At 47.3% G+C, this 19,593-nt stretch overlaps 1 protein-coding gene across 1 annotated transcript in view; it reads left to right on the top strand.

Moving 5' to 3' along the window:
- LHX6 (LIM homeobox 6) overlaps positions 1-17,944 on the top strand; it is a 32,825-nt gene extending 14,881 nt beyond the window's left edge. Inside the window, exons 5-9 of the mRNA XM_060270251.2 lie at positions 11,864-11,964; positions 12,068-12,163; positions 13,557-13,731; positions 15,707-15,810; positions 17,177-17,944. Of these exons, the coding sequence (XP_060126234.1) occupies positions 11,864-11,964; positions 12,068-12,163; positions 13,557-13,731; positions 15,707-15,810; positions 17,177-17,197 (497 nt within the window). The 3' untranslated portion in view covers positions 17,198-17,944. The remainder of the gene's footprint in view (positions 1-11,863; positions 11,965-12,067; positions 12,164-13,556; positions 13,732-15,706; positions 15,811-17,176) is intronic.
- The last annotated feature ends 1,649 nt before the right edge of the window (positions 17,945-19,593 follow it).

A 19,593-nucleotide genomic window follows, 5' to 3' on the forward strand; every position in this document is an offset into this window, starting at 1 on the left:
GCTCAAAACATTTTGCCACCTGAGGCAAAGGACAAGATGGGAGGAACGGCTTCCTTCCAACAAACTCAGCTCTTGGGGAAACCAGCAATATCGCAAGTGCTCCTGTAAACGGAGGGCAAGGGAGAGGGAGGGGGTGGGGAGAGAAAGCAAGCACCTTCCTCCATGGAAGCTGCCACTGCCAAGATGATACTACCGTAAGTAAAAGGGGCCAGCAGCCCAATTCCTCCTGACCTACAGAGGCAGACAGAATGATATGGAAATAGTCAAGTCTGACAATTTTAGAAGATTTGTGAATATCCATTCCCGAGTTAGAACTATGAACACACAATTGAGCACCTGCCTGGTGAAAGGGGGCACCACTTCTGCCACCGCCAGAGAAACTGGGTGTTTCTGTGACAGACATTCCCTTGGAAATACAGTTGCAGTTGAAATTATTCAACTCCCATTGCAAATCAGGCGAAATTCAGCCGAAAATGCCACTTCACCTGGCTTCTCCAGTCTTACCATAAGTTGAATTTTCAGCTGAATTTTGGGGAACAACTTGAAGCATCTGTTGTACAGAGCTATCTGCATGGCTTGGGTGGGATTTGCTCCTTGCAAACAGTGGAAAGTTGAAGAATTTCAGTTGCAAGTGTAGCTGGGATTTTTAATCTGCTTCCAGAGCCAGCATTCTTTTGAGATGGGACGAGCAGCCTTCTTCCTCCCTGGAGCTCACACTTGCATGCCATCTGTGTGCCTGAATCCTACCCAGTGCCAGATTTACATATAAGCTAAACAGGCTATGGCTTAGGGCCCCACTCTCTTGGGGGCCCCTTAAAAATTTAAAGGGGAAAAACTGGATGTGCATTTCCAAAATATGAGATAAAAAACAAATAAAATAAAACCTACATACATTTAGAGCTTAATAATTATTTCACTATTAACATTCTTAATTGTATTCCACTATTAATATACTTCTTCTTAATTGTATTTCAGTTCAACAATTACTTTGATAAAATGCATATTTTGTTATGTGCAAATGGCTTGAGATACCTATTAGGTCCATCAATTACCATATATTCAAGACAAAAAACAGCGACAATTTGTTGTTGACAAAGGACAGCTGGACTGTGACATATAAAAGGCCCCATTACCTTCAGTAGCTGAGGGGCCTCATCTAACTTAAATCCGGCCCTGAGCCTACCAATGAGTCCCACTTGCGCTGCGACCAGTCAAATCAGTCTCTGGCAAACTGCAGGCAACCTCCCCTGGCCCGCAGCAAGGCTTTCCAATGGAAGTCCTTCATTTCTGAGACGCTCTGGTGAACACTGCAGAGGAGCCATCCTTCTCAACAGCTTCGAGTTGCAAACTCACAAAGTGTCAGAATTGGGAGACATGCCTAGAGCCTCAGCTACCTCTGCTGTGGGACGGTTGCTACTAATTCATGCCACACTTTTAAAGGCACAGTATAAACATAGCATGATATTTATATGCTTGTCATAAAAAACACCAGAAGAGCCATTTGTGGCATCAGACCAAAAGCCCATCTGGTCCGCCATCAAGTTTCCAACAGTGGCCAAACAGATGTGCATTCAGGAAGCCCAGAAGTGGGGCACAAAGGCCTACAACCCTCCTTATTGATTCCCTCCTACCAGCTGGCTTTCAGGGCTGTACCTGGAGCACATTTACCTGCAATGGCTAGCAGCCACTGATAGACCTCCTCCATGAACTTCTCTGGCCCACTTATAAAGCCATCTAAGGCAATGACCACGATCTAATATTGTTAATTATCCACTGTGTGGATTTATTTAGGTTGTTCTGATTTTTTTTGCCAACCCATTTCAGTAGACACCTCTGAGTTTAGGGTGGTAGCTGGCGTCTCCAGATAGGGCTTGAGAGTTCCCTGTCTGAATAACTACTGCTGACCTGTAGACAATACTGAACTAGATTGTTTGACGCAGTGTAAGAGGGATTCCTATTTTCTATGAAAGGTGAAGGGGAATGAATATATTTCTTTCTACACTATCAATAATTTTATTCACCTCTCTCATGCACTTCCTTTCAATTCCCCGCTAAATTAAAATACTCCAATCCTAGTAGCCCTTCCTCATAGGAGAGTTGCTCCAGCCCCTTGATCATTTTAGTTGCCCTCTGACAGCTTTACAAAACGGTTTTGAGAAAGGCAGCAAAAACATGACATTCCGAAATAAGCCACAGCACAATATTTCAGCATTTGAAATTATTTTCAACCCCTTTCTGACTGGCTCCTCAGAAGGGGAGTCATCTTTTCACAGTTGCTTGCCACACACCAAGTCAACATTTTCACCAAGCTACCATAGAATCATAGAACTGCAGATTTTGAAGGGACCCTAAGGGTCATCTAGTCCAACCCCCTGCAACGCAAGAATCACAGTTCAAGAATCCTTGGCAGATGTCCCTCCAACCTCTGCTTAAAAACCTCCAATGAAGGAGACCCCACCACTGAGGTTCCCAGTCATCATCAGCTCAGACTCTGTTGGTGCATAATATGTGAGGTTAGGGTTTGTGCATCAGCTGCTGTTTGCTTACATTGAACTCTCTTTTCCCTTTTTTTGCCCACCCACTCAATTCGGAGATACTCTTTTGGAGCTCCATGCAGATCTTTGGGGAACCCCACTGCTTGGCATCCTCCACTGCAACTGAGAACTACCCATTTATTCCTCCTCTCTTCTTCTCTGTTCTTTAATTAGTCACCCAACCAGAAGAGGACCTGTACTCTTATCCACTCTAGAACTCATGGACATCTAATGAAGGAAGGATAAAATAGTGTCCTCCTCATGCAAACAAACTATGGAACTCCCTCCCACAGGAGGCAGTGATGGCCACCGACTTGGATGTCTTTAAAAGAGGATTGGACAAGTTAACGGAGGAAGAGGAGGAGAGGGCTATCAAAGGCTACTAGCCATTTTTACTATGTCCTGCCTCCACAGTTGGAGGCAGCAATGCTTCTCAATACCAGATGCTAGAAACCACAGGAGGGGGAGGGTGTGGCTCTTGTGCTCAGGTCCTGCTTGCTGGTTTCGTACTGGGACATCTGCTTGGCCACTGTGAGAACAGGGTGCTGGACTAGATGGGGCCCCTGTGGCCTTATCCAGCAAGTTCTTCTTATATTCTTTTTGCCCAACATGGGGCTGGAACCCACAACCCTGAGATTGAGTTTCATGCTCTACCAACTGAGCTGTCAAACAGCTTCTGGCTCCCAATTGTTTAATGTGTAGCAACAACTAAGTGTGCTCTATCCTCCTTAAGGAGCAAATTGTCATGACCAGAATTGGATTTTTTTGTGAATGGATTGTTCCAGTTTAGTTTAGTTCCAGTACTGAAAACAAATTGCTAGGCTTAAAGTATGCTCTGAGGCATCCTGTTTTTTCATTCAAACTAATATGTCTTTTCCACTAGATCTTGAGTTTCTAGTAAAGAAAAATGCAAAGTAAGTCTGATAAGCCTAAAGCCTGCTTGCCCCTCTTCTACAGTGAAGATAAATGTAAATTCACTCATCTCCTCTGTCAACTCCTTATTATCTTTCAGTAAGACTTTCACATCTTTGTAAACAGTCGTCCCAGCTGCTCCCCTGCCTCTGATTTGCATACATTTTTTACTGTTTATAGCAATATACTCTTTAGATCTGGATTCTGTGCTTGGACACTAGATCTGTAGGTATTTGAAGTACACACAGCTGATATCTGTGTACAGTGGTACCTCTACTTACGAATAACTCTACTTACGAATATTTCTACTTACGAATGGAGCTCCATCCGCCATCTTGGATGCGGTTTAGATAGGCTTTTTTCTACTTACAAATTTTTAGATAGGATTGCTTTGACTTACGAATTTTTTCTCCCAATGCATTCCTATGGGATTCAACTTACAATTTTTTTTAGACTTACAAATGTGCATTCGGAACGCATTAAATTCGTAAGTAGAGGTACCACTGTATGTACAGAGCCTTGTGCTCAATGCAATGGATTTTCTAGCTTTCCCACTTCTCAGAAGTTGCCTTATTACCTCAACATTCATTTGTATCATCAAAGTATGTGCTTCTCCCTATTTGGACAAGACTTACACTTCCTAAAGCAAGCTCATTTGCCTTTTATAGCTTTATCGACCCTGCTTTTTAACCACTCTGGCATTCTTTTGGATTGGTTCCATCTTTCTTACCATAATCCACGGTGCACATTTCATCCAAGCTTCTATCATGGTGGTTTTAAATAACCACCAAGTGACCTCCTTGCCTCTTCCTTTTAACCAATCTTAACATTTATGATCTAGTTAGAGAGAGCAATGTTTTTTAACAAAGCATCTCACACCAGTCTTGGCCATGCCTTGTGATTGACAGCAATATCCATGGATGATTGTCTCACAACAAAGAGAGAACATGAACATGAGATGGTATGGTTGTGGATTGTGCAGAATTGCCTATGAATCTGTGGCTGCACAGAACCTGCTTATGCAGTCATTTCCAATTTGTGTGTGTGTGTGTGTGTGTGTGTGAACTTCATTAAGTAATCAAAATATTTTTCAACAAAACACAGAGGCAGGTGGTGACTTGCTATTATAGATAGTTGGATATGGCAGTGGAACATGAAGAGGTTAAATCGAAAGTAAGACAAGAAAATAATAATATTGTTCTTGCAGAATGGAGAGGACTAGTAATAATGGATATAGGTATGTAATCATTACCAAATGAAGCCAAATTTGGTGGGAACCTGCTGGTGATGACTTTGTTTTTTAATGTACATCAAAAACATCCACCACATGGCAGCAGAGTCAATTGGCTTGGCGATGTCTGGTGAAATACGCATTGAATGAGCCAGCGTTTCTGAAATTGAAATATGTAGGGTCTTCTGAAACGAAATATGAAGGGAAAAGTGTGACTTATTTCTCCATCGCTCGGTAACAATCTATCCACAGCCAACAAGCATTTAATAAGAGTTTTACATACCATAGTAGTTCTGCATCATCAACTTTGAATACAGTACTGATAATACGAACATAGAGCCTGTGTTCTGTTTGTTCTTAAATCATTATTAGAGGAGATTCTGTGCTGGATACAAGAACCCAACATCATATGGGGGACCAGATGTTTTGGGAATATGCACATGGGCTTCTCAGGACCCCCACATTTCCCTTCTTCAAGGCAGTGGATTTTCAGGTCTTTGAACAAAGGGGGAAAGAGAACAGCACTCAACGAGGGTCCCACGTGGTCCTCTTCAGCCCGGGTGCTTTCCTCCTCCTCCAAATTAATGTGTGTGTGATTCCCAAAAGATAAAACTTTGCCCAAGTGCTAAGAAGTTGTCTGATTTTTCTTTTCTGAGCAAACATGAGACTGGTGCGGGGGGGGGGGGAGGCGTATGTAACAGGCCATCTTGGGCTGCAGATGGAAACGATTTCAGAGAAGGGGAGAGATCTCAAAACGAAAATAATCTGTGTTTCTGTTTACAAGGTTTAAGCGAGGAGATGAAAACAAAATCAAACCAAGATGCAGGAGTGAGCTGGGGAAGGGGGTGGGTGTCTGAGTCGCTCATTTGTGGCATGTCCTGGGCTAGTGTGGTCCAGCGGCTTGTTAGCGGCTTAGACTTGGACCCGGGTTCAGGCGCTTTCTGAGCTAGGGAAGCTTGCTGGGTGACCTTGCTCAAGCAAAAAGGGATCTGCCTTGACTTTCAACCTCTTGTTTGCAGAAGGGGGATCTGAGTGACTTACCTTACAGGTTAAGAAACAAAGAGTAAGGCTGTGCTCACAATCCTGTTTACTGGGCACGCAATTGGGTTTTTACTCTGCCTTCACACGACATTATAAATGCATCTGTATCCTGTACTTTGTTATGAGATGCTGCTATTTGATGCGGTTGGGTCTCAAATATTTGAAGGGCTGCCGCATGGAAGATGGAGCAAGCTTGTTTTCTGCTGCTCTGGAGGGTATGACCCAAACCAATGGATTGGAACAGCAAGAAAGGAGATTCTGACTAAACAATAGGAAGATTAGAGCTGTTCAAGAGTGGAACAGACTCCCTTGGAAGGTGGGGGACTCTCCTTCATTGGAGGTTTCTAAGCAAAGGTTGGATGCCCACCTGTCATGGATTCTTTAGGTGTGATTCCTGCATGCAGAGGATTGAGCTAGATCATGGGTAGGCAAACTAAGGCCCGGGGGCTGGATGCGGCCCAATCGTCTTCTAAATCCGGCCCGCGGATGGTCCAGGAATCAGCATGTTTTTGCATGGTTAGAATGTGTCCTTTTATTTAAAATGCATCTCTGGGTTATTTGTGGGGTATAGGAATTCGTTCATTTCCCCCCTCCAAAATATAGTCTGCCCCCCCCCAAGGTCTGAGGGACAGTGGACCGGCCCCCTGCTGAAAAAGTTTGCTGACCCCTGAGCTAGATGGCCCTCGAGGACCCCTTCTAACTATGTAGTTCTATGATTATGTAAATCAGCTTCACACCAATTGGAGTCCTGAAGCTGCTTCTAATCTATCTCTAGCCAAGGCGTGGAGACCCCTGCAGAGAGTAAAGGCATCCCCACCCATCAACACCACCCCTGGAATGTACACGAACAGTAATGATACTGACACTAAGGAGGCCATGCTGGTGTGAACAACTGAGGGGGAAAAGAGCATCAGAGGGACATGCAAGAATTTGCGCTCTAAGGCAGCTATTTGAACACACCCTACTAATGAGAGGTTGGTGCCATTCCCCTGAGTTTTGGGGATCAAATAGGTTTGGCACACAGGTCAGCATCAGGCCCTGGCTGTATAAATGGAGGCAGCTCTCCTATCTTGCCTAGTAGGGGCTGCCCCTTCCGTGACTGCTGCAGATGGTGACAGCAGTCACGAAATTAAAAGACGCCTGCTTCTCGGGAGAAAAGCAATGACAAACCTAGACAGCATCTTCAAAAGCAGAGACATCACCTTGCCGACAAAGGTCCGTATAGTTAAAGCTATGGTTTTCCCAGTAGTGATGTATGGAAGTGAGAGCTGGACCATAAAGAAGGCTGATCGCCGAAGAATTGATGCTTTTGAATTCTGGTGCTGGAAGAGACTCTTGAGAGTCCCATGGACTGCAAGAAGATCAAACCTCTCCATTCTGAAGGAAATCAGCCCTGAGTGCTCACTGGAAGGACAGATCCTGAAGCTGAGGCTCCAATACTTTGGCCACCTCACGAGAAGAGGAGACTCCCTGGAAAAGACCCTGATGTTGGGAAAGATGGAGGGCACAAGGAGAAGGGGACGACAGAGGATGAGATGGTTGGACAGTGTTCTCGAAGCTACGAACATGAGTTTGGCCAAACTGCGGGAGGCAGTGCAAGACAGGAGTGCCTGGCGTGCTATGGTCCGTGGGGTCACCAAGAGTCGGACACGACTAAACGACTAAACAACAACAGGGGCTGCCCCATAGCAAGCAACAAAGCTGCAGGCATCTTTTTCTTAGAGGTTGCCAGGTTCAGACATGATGAGAGTCACATACAGGGGCAAGGTGAGGCATTCCACTTGAATTCTGTGGTGGTTTAAGAACAGCAGATTGGCAAGAATTCAGATTATTTCCCTGCCATGGAGCAGGGTGGGTGTGTGCGTGTGTGGCCTGTTCTGTTTGGGTTTTCCCTCTTTTTGTCTCCTGCCATGTTTGGCCCAAAATGTCTGGTGGTGTAGAAATGACAAAGGTTTTGCTGGCCCCCATTTCTAGTAAACTCTGTCTTCTTAGACACTAATGATATTTGGGATACCCCCCCCCAATTGAAATATATATTTTTTTGTTTTGGGGGTTGGGGGGGAGGGGAAGTTGGTTTGTTGTTTTTACTCCTGCTGAAGGACTAATGGGTAATTTCATCTGGGAGCTGGAAAGGAACTCCTTCTTTGCTTCAAAAGGGGATTCAATAAATCAAGGAGGACAGATGTCAGTGGCTATTATTAGGTATGGTGGCTAAATTGAACCTCCATGTCCAGACGCAGTCTGCCTCTGTATACTAGTGGCTGAGAAGCAACAGGGTGTGTGTGTGTGTGTGTGTGTGTGTGTGTGCTAATGCATTTGTGTCTGGCTTGTGTCTCTCTACTAATTTGTCTAATCCTCTTTTCAAGCAATCCAAGTTGTGTGGTCACCAGCAAGTTCCATAGTTTAACTGTGTGCTATGCGAAAAAGCAGGGACGTGGGTGGCGCTGTGGTCTAAACCACAGAGCATAGCTGTCAAGTTTTCCCTTTTCTCGCGAGGAAGCCTATTCAGCATAAGGGAATTTCCCTTAAAAAAAGGGAAAACTTGACAGCTATGCCACAGAGCCTAGGGATTGCCGATCAGAAGGTCTGCAGTTCGAATCCCCGCGATGGGATGAGCTCCCGTTGCTTGGTCCCTGCTCCTGCCAACCTAGCAGTTCAAAAGCACCTCAAAGTGCAACTAGATAAATAGGTACCACTACAGCGGGAAGGTAAATGGCATTTCCGTGTGTTGCTTTGGTTTGCCAGAAGCGGCTTAGGCAAGCTGACCACATGACCTGGAAAAACTGTCTGCGGACAAACGCTGGCTCCCTCACCCAATAAAGCGAGATGAGCGCTGCAACCCCAGAGGAGGAGTCCCTTTACTTTTACCTATGCGAAAAAGCACTTTCTGCCCCCAAACGCCCAGCATTCCATTCTATGGAACAGGCCATCCAGCTTGTTTCTAGTAATCTGAGAGACGGACAAAATGCATCTCTCAGTCCACTTTCCCCACCCTGTGCATAACTTTGTATACAAGCCTCAAATGTTGTTACTTTTCCTCATCGTGAGGAGTTGCTCTTCCGGTCCCTTGATAATTTTTGTTGCCCCCTTTTTTGTCCAACTCTACAATAGTCTTTTTTTTTAGTATTCCAAGTTTTGTTGTGCCACAGATTAGTACAAAGCCCTGCCTGCATCACAACCCCCTCCCTGCTCCTCTGCTGGCTCAACTTGCTGAACTGAAGTCCCAACTTGATGCAGTCACTACTTTGGCATTCGTCTCTAGACATCTGAAGCAAAGCCCTCCCAGTTTCAAGGTGTCATTTGTGCCTCCCGCTGCCTGCCTCTCTGCCCAGGGTAGGCCCTGCCCTGCCCTCCCAGCCCTTCCTGTGGCTCAGGATGCCGATTCCCAGAAGAGGGAGATGTCAGCCTTGAGGGCAGATGGTGGGCAGAGGCCAGGTGGCAGCTGTGGGTGGGGTGTCCCTTCCTGCTTGCTCCAGGGAGGGGACACGAAAAGCATAAGCGGCAATTCCATTTGGCATGTACGTTTCCTCTGGGAATCACAAAGCGATTTCGCCTGTGTTGCGAGGCTTTTCTGGGGAATGGAAAATAAACACATGTTGCTGAATCTGAGCCCCATTAATCATCCCGCAACAACGAGTCAAACTGTTAAAAAGGAAGAAAATTCCTTCAACTGGGGCCAAGATAATCACATCCCAAATCTTGCCTCCAAACTGAATATCTCGGAGGGTGAGGGAATGCCTGGCCAAAGCTGCTGAAGGGTTCCCACAGTTGCTAGAGTCTCGTCTGCGGTAAGACTCGAGTCCCTGTCACCACTCAGAAGATATGGCTAAACATAGGAGTTAACCCTTGTGTGACCCTGGAGCTGGTGGCTGCAAGAGCCACAGAATAAATGTGCTCACTGTGGGCAAGGTGGTTTGAGCACATGACCTCCAAACCTGTCCTGACTGCGCTGGCTGCCAATCAGTTTCTGGGCCCAATCCAAAGTGATGGTTTTGACCTACAAAGCCTTAAACAGCTCAGGACCACAATACCTCAAGAACCGCTTCTCCACGTATGAACTGACCCAGACCCTACGATCATCATCTGAGACCCTTCTTGGTGTGCCTCCTCCATGAGAGGTCTGGAGGGTGGCGACATGAGAATGGGCCTTTTCTGCAGTGGCTCCCCACTTGTGGAATGCTCTCCCTAGGAAGGTTTGCCTGGCTCCTTTATTACAGATATTTAGTTGCCAAGCAAAAACATTCGTCTTCTCCCAGACCTTTGGCTAATTAAACAATCTATAGCCTTTTAAACAGTGTGTCTGTAGGAGTGGGGGGGGGTATTGTTTTTGCTTGTTACTGTGTTGTGTATTTTTGTCTGATCATCAGATAAAGGGTGGTATAAAAATGTTGTTGTTGTTGTTGTTGTTGTTGTTGTTGTTGTTGTAGCAGCCCCCAATGTGACTTATGCCTGTGGGTTCTGAAACAGTGGCTTTCTCTCTCTTTTTGTGGGTGTCCTTGGCACAGAATATTCTTGAGCATCCTATGTGTGGACGGGCAGTTGTGGAATGCTAATCAACAGTGCAGCTTCTGTGAGGAAAGTGAAAGGTTGATCTGACCAGTGAAGGTGGAGGAACAATACAGAGCCTGCAAGGGATTATGAGCTGTTGGACATAAAAGAGGAGCTTAGTGACTAGGACCCCAGAGAAAGCATAAAGTTGAGGAGAGCTTGTGCTTGATAGCAGCTGATGTGGGGGTGCTGTGTTCTCGGCAACCCGCCATCTTGTCCTGAATATTGGGAAACGGGCCAACAATTTGAGCTGGACCTGGCTTTCATTAACAAACTGACGCTGGGTGGAAAAGAATCACCCATGCAGACTGGGGCAGCAAGGATATCCTTTCTCCACTTCTGTTTCTCTCATTAAAGCTGTTGTAGCTGCGATAGGGGAAAATGAGGAGGAAATGCCCAAATAAATGACTGGTGGGGTGCTGGTGGTGGAGGGGAGGGAACTGGATGGTCTAATTATCCTAGGTCTTTTAGGTGGTGGTAGGATCTGGTGATGACTGGCAAATTTGGGTGAGAATATGTGGTAGGTAGATATTCCACATATTCTCATCCAAATTTTCCAGCCATCACCTGCTCCAGATCCATCTATATATATATATATATATACCCATTTAGGGCTGTGGTTAAGAGTGTTGGACTAGGACCTGGAAGAGACCTGGGTTCAAATCCTCACTCAGCCATGGAGCTCACTCGGTGACCTTGGGGACCAGTCACTGTGTCTCAGCCCAACCTACCTCACAGGGTTGTTGTGGGGATTAAATGAGAAGGTAGGGACCATGTACACCACCTTAAGCTCCTTGGAGGAAAAAGGTAGAATATAAATGCAATAAAATATAAGAAGAAGAAAAAAAACAAATTATAAAACCACAATGGATCACCAGTACTTTGAAATGTGCCCAGAACAGTTAGCAGTGTAGGAGTTGGTAAAGATGCACACATTTCCCAATCAAGGGCCTAGTCCTCATGAACAAGCTCAGGCTGAGAGAAATGCTCGAAGGACACACATATAGCTTTGTCCAGGTACCTTAAAGCTTTTCAGACCCAGGACCCACTTTTAACCCAAACATGCATTTTGGGATCCACTTCTTAACATTTCACCATATAATTGCACAGTGGTAGTGCTCCTGTTGCCGCCTGCTTTATATCAGGTCTCAGCCCACTAGTGCAGTGGTTCCCAAAGTGGGCGGTGGGATTACCTGTGTGTGTGTGTGTGTGTGCGCACACACATGTGTGTGCTAAGACACAAGGGGGTGGCAGGGGGCACTGGAGGTGTAAATGACTATCAGACTTTGAAAAGCTGACATCACCGGATCAAGTTCATCCATTGTGCCGAATGACTTTGAATAAATGTGCAATTAATCATTACAGTTTTGACTTCTATTGTGTTATTATCTTCCTTACTTGGATTGTGCAAATGGCTATTCTGAAAAATGTTTTTTTGTAGGGTGCAGAAGGGGGGCACTGGGGATGAGCTTGTGGAACCGGGGGGGGGGGGGAGGCCTTGAAAAGTTTGGGAACTCCTGTACTAGTGGGTCCTGACCCACCAGCTGAAGACCAGCGTTCAGTCAATACGCACCATTCACCCTTTGTTCTCTTGCAGGCAATGGCATTACACTGGAAGGGGCGGTCCCATCTGAGCAAGACAGCCAGCCAAAGCCAGCAAAGAGAGCGCGGACATCCTTCACAGCAGAGCAGCTACAGGTAGAGAGCCGGGTGGGCTCTCTCAAGAGTGGTAGTGGGATGCAGGAAGAGGAGGATGCTGGCATCATGCCTGGGTTACTCTTGAGTATTGTCCTCCTCTTAGGTCATGCAAGCACAATTCGCTCAGGACAACAACCCAGATGCGCAGACCCTTCAAAAGCTGGCAGACATGACAGGGCTGAGCAGGAGAGTGATTCAGGTGAGGTTCTGAGCGCAGCACTGGTGGCCAAAAGGACTTGCCCTCTGGGCCACCCAAACCACCCGTCTGCATCAGACCAAAAGATCCATCTAGCCGAGCTCCTTGGTCTCTTATGCCAACCCGCAGGATGCCTACGGAAGCTTTGCAACCAGGTGCTATGGGCATCTCAGACCCTGTTTTTTGTTTGGTTCCCTGAATTGTGGGTGGGTGGGGTGGTCGGGTGGGGTTTGCAAACATTCCACGGAGGTGACAGTCTCAGAATATTACCCAGAAACCGAGATGCTGTAAGGGAACCAAAAGGAGCAGGGTGGGGTGGAGGAAATTGCCCCTGCAGAGCATTGCAAAGGACTGTGGAAGGAAAAGGTACAGGGAAGCTAGCAGTTTCATAGGACCATAGAGTTGGAAGGAACCCAAAGGCCCATCTAGTCCAACCCCCTGCAATGCAGGTTTGAGGGAGAGCTAGTGCAAATGTTAAGGAAAAGCATGGAGTGCTTTCTTAATCATAAACTCTCAGGACTGGGAAATATTTTAATGCTTCCCATGGCAAGAACTGTTTGTGCAGAGGATTCTAGCATGGCAGGGGGGGGGGCTTTCCCCCTAAAGAGCTAAGTTTCCAAATGCAGGGTGTGTGCATGTATTTTAAACAACAAGGGTGCATTCAAAAACATGACCCTCTCCAGCAGTATGAATAATGCCATTCCGGGTAAGCTGTACTGCAACCTTTCCCAAAATTCTGAATTGGCTTGAAGGGGGAGGGAGGGGAGACTGTAAAATACCCACGGAATGCTCTACTCAACAAACAAGGATGAAGGGCAGTGAAGGAGGAACGAGATGCTAAAATGTCTGATTTATTACTCACAAAATAATGTTGAATTGACTTGAAGTGGGTGTGCAGTAAGACACTCTGGCAATGGCTGTGGTGACTGTGGATGATACCCATTCTGAAACAGAGACATCACAGAAAGAGATGAACTCCCTGCCTGGGTTACTTCCTCTCTCCGGTAGCCTTGCTGTCATATGGCACTCCTGGGGGTGGGCTAGATGACTCTTTGGGCCCCTTCCAACTCTACAGTTCTATGATTCCATCTTGCAGACATCCTTTTTGCTACCAACCTGACTGCTCCCCAAGACCCCTCTTTTGCCCATCCATGGTATATATTTTTATGCAGACATCATGTTGCTTCTGTTTTCCTCTGATGTATTCTCAACCAGGGTGAAACCGAAGCACAAGGAGTGGTATTCAACTAAGTCTTACTAAGAGCAGACCTACTGGACTTAATGGGCCATGTTCATTGAATTCAACAGATCTACTCTCGAGTAAAACTTAGCAAGTTTTTTTTCTTTTAAATCAACACAGCTGTGGCTCCCTCTCAAAACGCCTCTTGCATTCCAGGTCTGGTTTCAGAACTGCAGAGCGCGCCATAAAAAGCACACGCCCCAACACACGGTGCCCCCATCTGGAGGCTCCCAGTCCCGCATCCCTTCGGTGTTGCCTGACGACATCCACTATTCCCCCTTCAGCACTCCTGAGCGGGCCAGGATGGTGACGCTCCACAGCTACATAGAAAGTAAGTGTTGACAGCCACGCTTAAAAACAGCGTAGCGGCTGAGAAAGCTGACGTAGCATGCATTAGGTTCAAGTCTCATCACTGCAAGGATAGCCAGGCAAACCCCCCACCCTCTCTCTCTCTTTCTCTCTCTCGGCCTCAATCCAGTTTGCATGATGGGGGTATCAGTACTGACCTATGCTGCAAGGTAGTGCAGGTGACACACCTGAAACATTAGGGCTGCAATCCTAAACACATGTGCTAGGGGGGTGGGTAACCTCCAGCCCCTGTTAGCCATGGCCTTATTTCACAGGGCGCTCAGATTCATTTCATATGGGTGGCAAGTACGGAAAAAGGGAGGGGAGAGAGAGGGAGAGGGAGAGGGAGAGGGAGAGGGAGGGAGAGAGAGAGAGAGAGAAAGAGCTGCCCCCTTCTGCCTCTGACCCCAGCCACCAGTGGACCCTAGGTCAGGCATAGGCAAACTCCGGCCCTCCAGATGTTTGGGACTTCAATTCCCACCACCCCTAGCTAACAGGACCAGTGGTCAGGGATGATGGGAATTGTAGTCCCAAACATCTGGAGGGCTATGCCTGCCCTAGGTCCTCACCAGTGTCAGCCTATGGTCCACAACCCCCAACAGATTGATTTATTTTAGCCCATATATCTATACTACTTAATACATAAAATATCTCTAAGCTGCTGGAAGATTCAGGATGGATAAAAGAAAGGACTCCTTTGCACAGCGCATAGTCCAACTGCGGAACTCCCTCCCACAGGAGGCAGTGGTGGCCACTAACCTGGAAGGCTTTAAAAGAGGATCAGGCAGATTCGTGGAGGAGGAGGAGAGGACTGTCAACGGTTACTAGCCGTCATGGCTTGGCTCAGCCTCCACAGGAGGGGAGAAAGTGCTCTTGTGCTCGGGCCCTGCTTGCAGACTTCCCACAGGCATCTGGGTGGCCACTGTGAGAACAGGAGGCTGGACTAGAGGGGCCCACTTTGGCCTGATCCATCGGGGCTCTCCTTAGGTTCTTACATGGTGGTATCAGTACTGTAGCTCCTTCTTCTGACAGCCTCTTGGCTCTCACTCATGGGTCACATCTCTTGGCAAAGAGGGTCTCCTCAACCTGCTGAGCTCACTCCAAAGAGAGTGTGAATCTTGAGAGAGAAAAAGATTATCCACCCCTAGACTAGGTAAGGAGCCCCACTGAATAAATTGGGATGGAGTTGTGAAGAAGTGTACAGACGATTATTGTGATCCAAGGTGTTGAGTGACCAAGAATCTCTCCATGAAACAAACCAACTGACCCTGTCAAAAGGATGGAATTTAAATGTGGAGGGAGGTGCCTTTCCTGAGGATGAATCCCCCCCAATTTGCTTCTTGGGTTTCCATAAGGCTTGCGTTGCTCCTCACAGAGATCTGAAATCCTGCTCCAGTCTCACACAACTAAGCACAGGTGCAACTCAAGGGGCTCTCTGTTACCTGCCTTTCATGACCTCTCACATGTGGCAGCTGCAGTGGGGCCATCCTTGTGTCTTTGGGACACTGCACATGTGCGCAATGGTGTGGGGAGATAGCATCAGCTGGGACTGGAGTACCAGTTACCAGAACATGCAGCAGATTGAGGTACTGAGGTGGGTGGTGGGTGGGAAAGATCACTTGCAGAGACTCAAGTTTGGCTACTGTAACCCTATTTGGTGCACAAATACAGGGTGAGTCTTTTAAAAGGGGCTTTTAAAAGACTCACCCAGTACTTTGAGATAAATATTTTGGGAGAATTGGGATACTAACCTTCCGAGAACAGAATACTTCACAGTGTCTTCTTGCTTTCTCCTTAAAACCAATATTTTTGTAACTGGTGTTTCTCATGCCCTGTGACTTCCTCTCCTTGCCCTCCACTTGTGAAGCCAAGGGGCACGAAACTCTCAAAAGCACACCAGCAATACTTTTTGTTTGATCACAAAAGAATAAGGCTCGAAGCTGCCGTCTCATTCACAGGTCAGGTACAGTGTGGACAGATGCATTGCCGCCTCCCTTATGCTGCCCCTCCTGTGCACCTCAAAGCTGACATGGAAGGACCCCTATCGAGTCGGGGGGAGAAGGTAAAGGTGGTCTCACTTATGCAATAACCAGTGCTGCTTCCACAGCTCCCATCCCACTGCCCCACCTCCACAATTTCACAACACTATTCCCACAAAACCTGAAGCCGATGCAAAAGAGCCACCCAGTCTAGCTAGAGCAGTGATAGCCAAACTCGGCCCCCCAGCTGTTTTGGGACTACAATTCCCATCATCCGTGACCACGGGTACAGTTTCTTTTTGGATGGGGATGAATCCATAGCTTGGAACTGGGGATTATGCTTTGTATGCAGGTCACTGGTTCAGTCTCTAAGATATTGGGTAGCAGGACTGAGGAAGACCTCATTAGCTGAAACCTTGGGAGAGCGGTTGTCAATTGGAGTAAGAGGTCCTGGGCTTGGTGGAGCAATGGCCTGACTTAGTTTGTTCTGAGCTGCTCACTTCCTTGCCAAGGGGTGAGAAGCTCCAAGAGACAACACCAAATATTCCAAGACTTATGGAATATTTGCAACTCTTGCTTTATTTTCAGATACACAAGCAGAGCACAAGTGGAGGCAAACAGCTGGTGCCTCCTGCAATGTGGTAGATCAGCTTCCTTGCATACAATCCCCAAGGGCAGAGACCTTGAACCCCCACCCCCACCCCTGCAGCCTTCAAGAAGCTCTAAGCTTTGCTTCTTGTCGCCTCTACACGCAGTCAGACGTGTGGCTCACAGCATATTTCTTTCCACATTTCATAGAATTGTAAGTTGGAAGGGACCCCCAAGGGTCATCTAATCCAACCCCTTCTATATATGAAAGCCTACCAGACTGCATCTTACTTCAACACTGGTGATGAGACAGCACTGCCATACTAAGGGCAGAAAGGTACTGGGAAGGGGAGAGAGAGGGGGAAAGGGCAGGCCTGCAAGAGGTACACAGTTCTGCCCTCTAACCCATCACTGTCTGAGGCCACTGCCTCGTGGCTGGGCTTCCCCCCTGCAAGCTGGCGTGGTGTCACCTTTCCCACGCGCAGCCAATCTCACATATACTGTATTCCCAACCATCTCCCTGCTATCATCCAGGGCTACTATTTGACAACTTGCCTAAAAGAGGAGTGGTTGGACAGCACAGTATATTCACTTGGAGCCCCTCAACCAGTCTGGCACCTGCCTTTCTTTAAGAGGAAGAGATGAGGCAGGGGGAGGCATTGCTGACAAGAAGCCTAGAGGGCTCAGGGTGATGCTGGGGAGGTCCGTATAAGTCTTGAGAGGCTCAGGGGCACAAAGTGATCCTCTGTTGGTGAAAGAGGCACTGTAGACTGGGGTCTGTGTTGTTGCACAGGCCCCTACCATAGCTCTGGATTCTCCAATTGTGTGTTGCTGAGTCCCTCTGTATGGCTTTCTTGACAGGTAATCTTGTTCCAGTACTGACTGCTCCTGCTCTTCCTGACCTCCCAGGGATGCTTGCGGTGGTGGCATTGCCTCTGAATCATACACACCAGCCAGTCCACAGCAACTGCAGACCCTCATGCTGCGGTAACCCACCCGTGGTGGCACTCCTGATCCCCTTCCACGAATCCGGCACCTGAATCTCTACAACTCTGCAGCACATTCCCGCGGACCGCTGAGCCCCTGACTTCCTTTCCTTGTGGAACCGTTTGGCTTTCAAAGACTCCAAGGCATGGCAGAGGCAACCAAGGACTTCAGTTCAGCAGTTTTAACAGCATGCACTGTGGACTTGTATCTTTCAAATGCTTTACAACCATTTGGTCTTTGACCTTCCCTGTAGGGAACATGCCCACCTACTCCTTTGACAGGCAGGGGGTCTTCAGCTCTGGACACAAAATGGGCTATCTGTGCCAGGAGAGTTTCATCCAAGCGCCACACACACTTCCAACCCAGTCACCACCCAGCATCAGGGAGTGTGTGCGTTTGTGGAATCAAAACCTTCCTAATTCCTAGGAGCCACAACCAAGTTGTCAGGGTCTAGGTCCCAGCACAGAACTGAGAAAATAATTGACTATTCCTTGGTGTCAGCACCAAACTTTTAACAGCTGGCAATGACCAGGTGCCTGGGATTCTTAGTGTTGCAAAAACTATTGATTTGTTTACCACTTGTGGGGCATTGGCCAAAGTGCAGTACACTACAGAAATAAACGGTGATGATGATGAATGAAACCTGGAATTTCAACTTGACATCCCCTCCCCTATACAAAGCACCGTACTGTCTACTCTGACTGGCAGCAGCTCTCCAAGGTCTCAAGCTCTGCTTCACCATAAATAGATGGCTGCCGGATAATACATTGGTGCCAGTGTAAACTAGCCCTCTGTCAAAAATATTCACTGCCCTCCTGTAGATCTACCCCCCCTTTTTATCATCCATCCAAAATGTATGCAGTGCCACAGCCACTCCTTGGGAACAAGTCCATGAGGAATTACTTACCACCCCTCCGTTAGGATTGTTCCCTTAGCCTCCTTCCCCGAGGACTGATTCTCCTGGGAAGCTGGCTCAAAAGGCAAAGGCACAGGTTTCCCTGTCACTGCAGCGTTGCCAAGCTGGGTTGGTCCACAATTTCAGTGGTTTTGATCTCTGTGGTTGAGGCTTTTACCAATACTCATAGCAGTGGGAGTTGGGAGCAGGGGCCAGCTCAGACTAGCTTCTTAAAGGTAAAAATGGGGGTGCCCGGGGGTGGGGTAGGGACGTGTCCTCCTTTTCCGGAATGGTTCCCGAGTTTCTGGTTGAGGGCTGCAGTACTATTTGGGCATGGCTGGAGCAGCTGTCTCCATGGCTGCCTTGCACCCAGAAGCCACAGATTTGCTGTTGGGGATGCAGGAATGCACAAGATCTTTGTCTCCTCTGCTGGGAGGAAGTATTGCCACTTGGTACTCTGCTCATGTGCCTTTGAAACCAAACACGAACACATTACTCAATGTGGTAACTGAGGGAAAAGGGACTGACGGTACAACTCAGTCCTAAGCACCCTTCCTCAGAAGCTCAACAGAGCTCTGCACTCTCCAGTGTGCAGAAAGTTGCAATCTTAAGAATGGATGCAGACCAGGCACACACAGCAGCAGGCCTTCCTAGGATTCCCCATAGCTGCTATTAAAGGTAAAAGCAGCTGCAAAGATGCAGACTGGATCAGGCCCATGGTGCTGGGCGAGCTCTTTTTTTCCCTCATAAAAAAAAACCAGCCTGCATTTTCTCAATTTAAATTGTCCCTCCCCCAAAGCTGCTTTTGCTTATAGTGGAAAACATGCAGGCACACTATGAGTGTGAGGACTTGCCCAGTGCAGCAGAATGGACAGTTGCAATCAACTATTATATCTAAAGTGAGAATTGTAATCTCTCTCTCTCCCCCCCTCCCCCCTCCCCGCCAATCCTATTCCTCATCTCTGCAGGAAGCCTTAGGCTGTGTTCCTTGCAAATCTCAGGAAGCAGCCAGGACTAGCTTTTTAAACGAGAAATCTTTTGGCTCTGCTGTGCAAAAACTGGAAACAATTCATGATTAGTTAAACGATGTCTATGGAAAATAAACGACTGTCCTGAGAATGTAACACATCCCCTAATTATTTTAGTTCACTAACTCTCGTTGGCCAATGTGTTTACACTGACTGATGGTGCTGAAAAAAGTCTTATGCCGGGTCCAAACAAACAAATCTGAGTAAAGATGCTCTTTGCATTTAGCTTGCTGACTCTGTAGTTGTCAAGAGTTTTACAGGGCAAGAAAGCCAATGTTCCAACCCTGATCCAACAGTTGTTACGCATGCAGTGGCTTTGAGGTTTGTACATGAAGCTCCATGTACGCTGCAGCTGCTCCATTCGTTTC

This window comes from Zootoca vivipara, chromosome Z2, assembly GCF_965207765.1.
Source record: "Zootoca vivipara chromosome Z2, rZooViv2.hap1.1, whole genome shotgun sequence".
Lineage (NCBI taxonomy): Eukaryota > Metazoa > Chordata > Lepidosauria > Squamata > Lacertidae > Zootoca > Zootoca vivipara.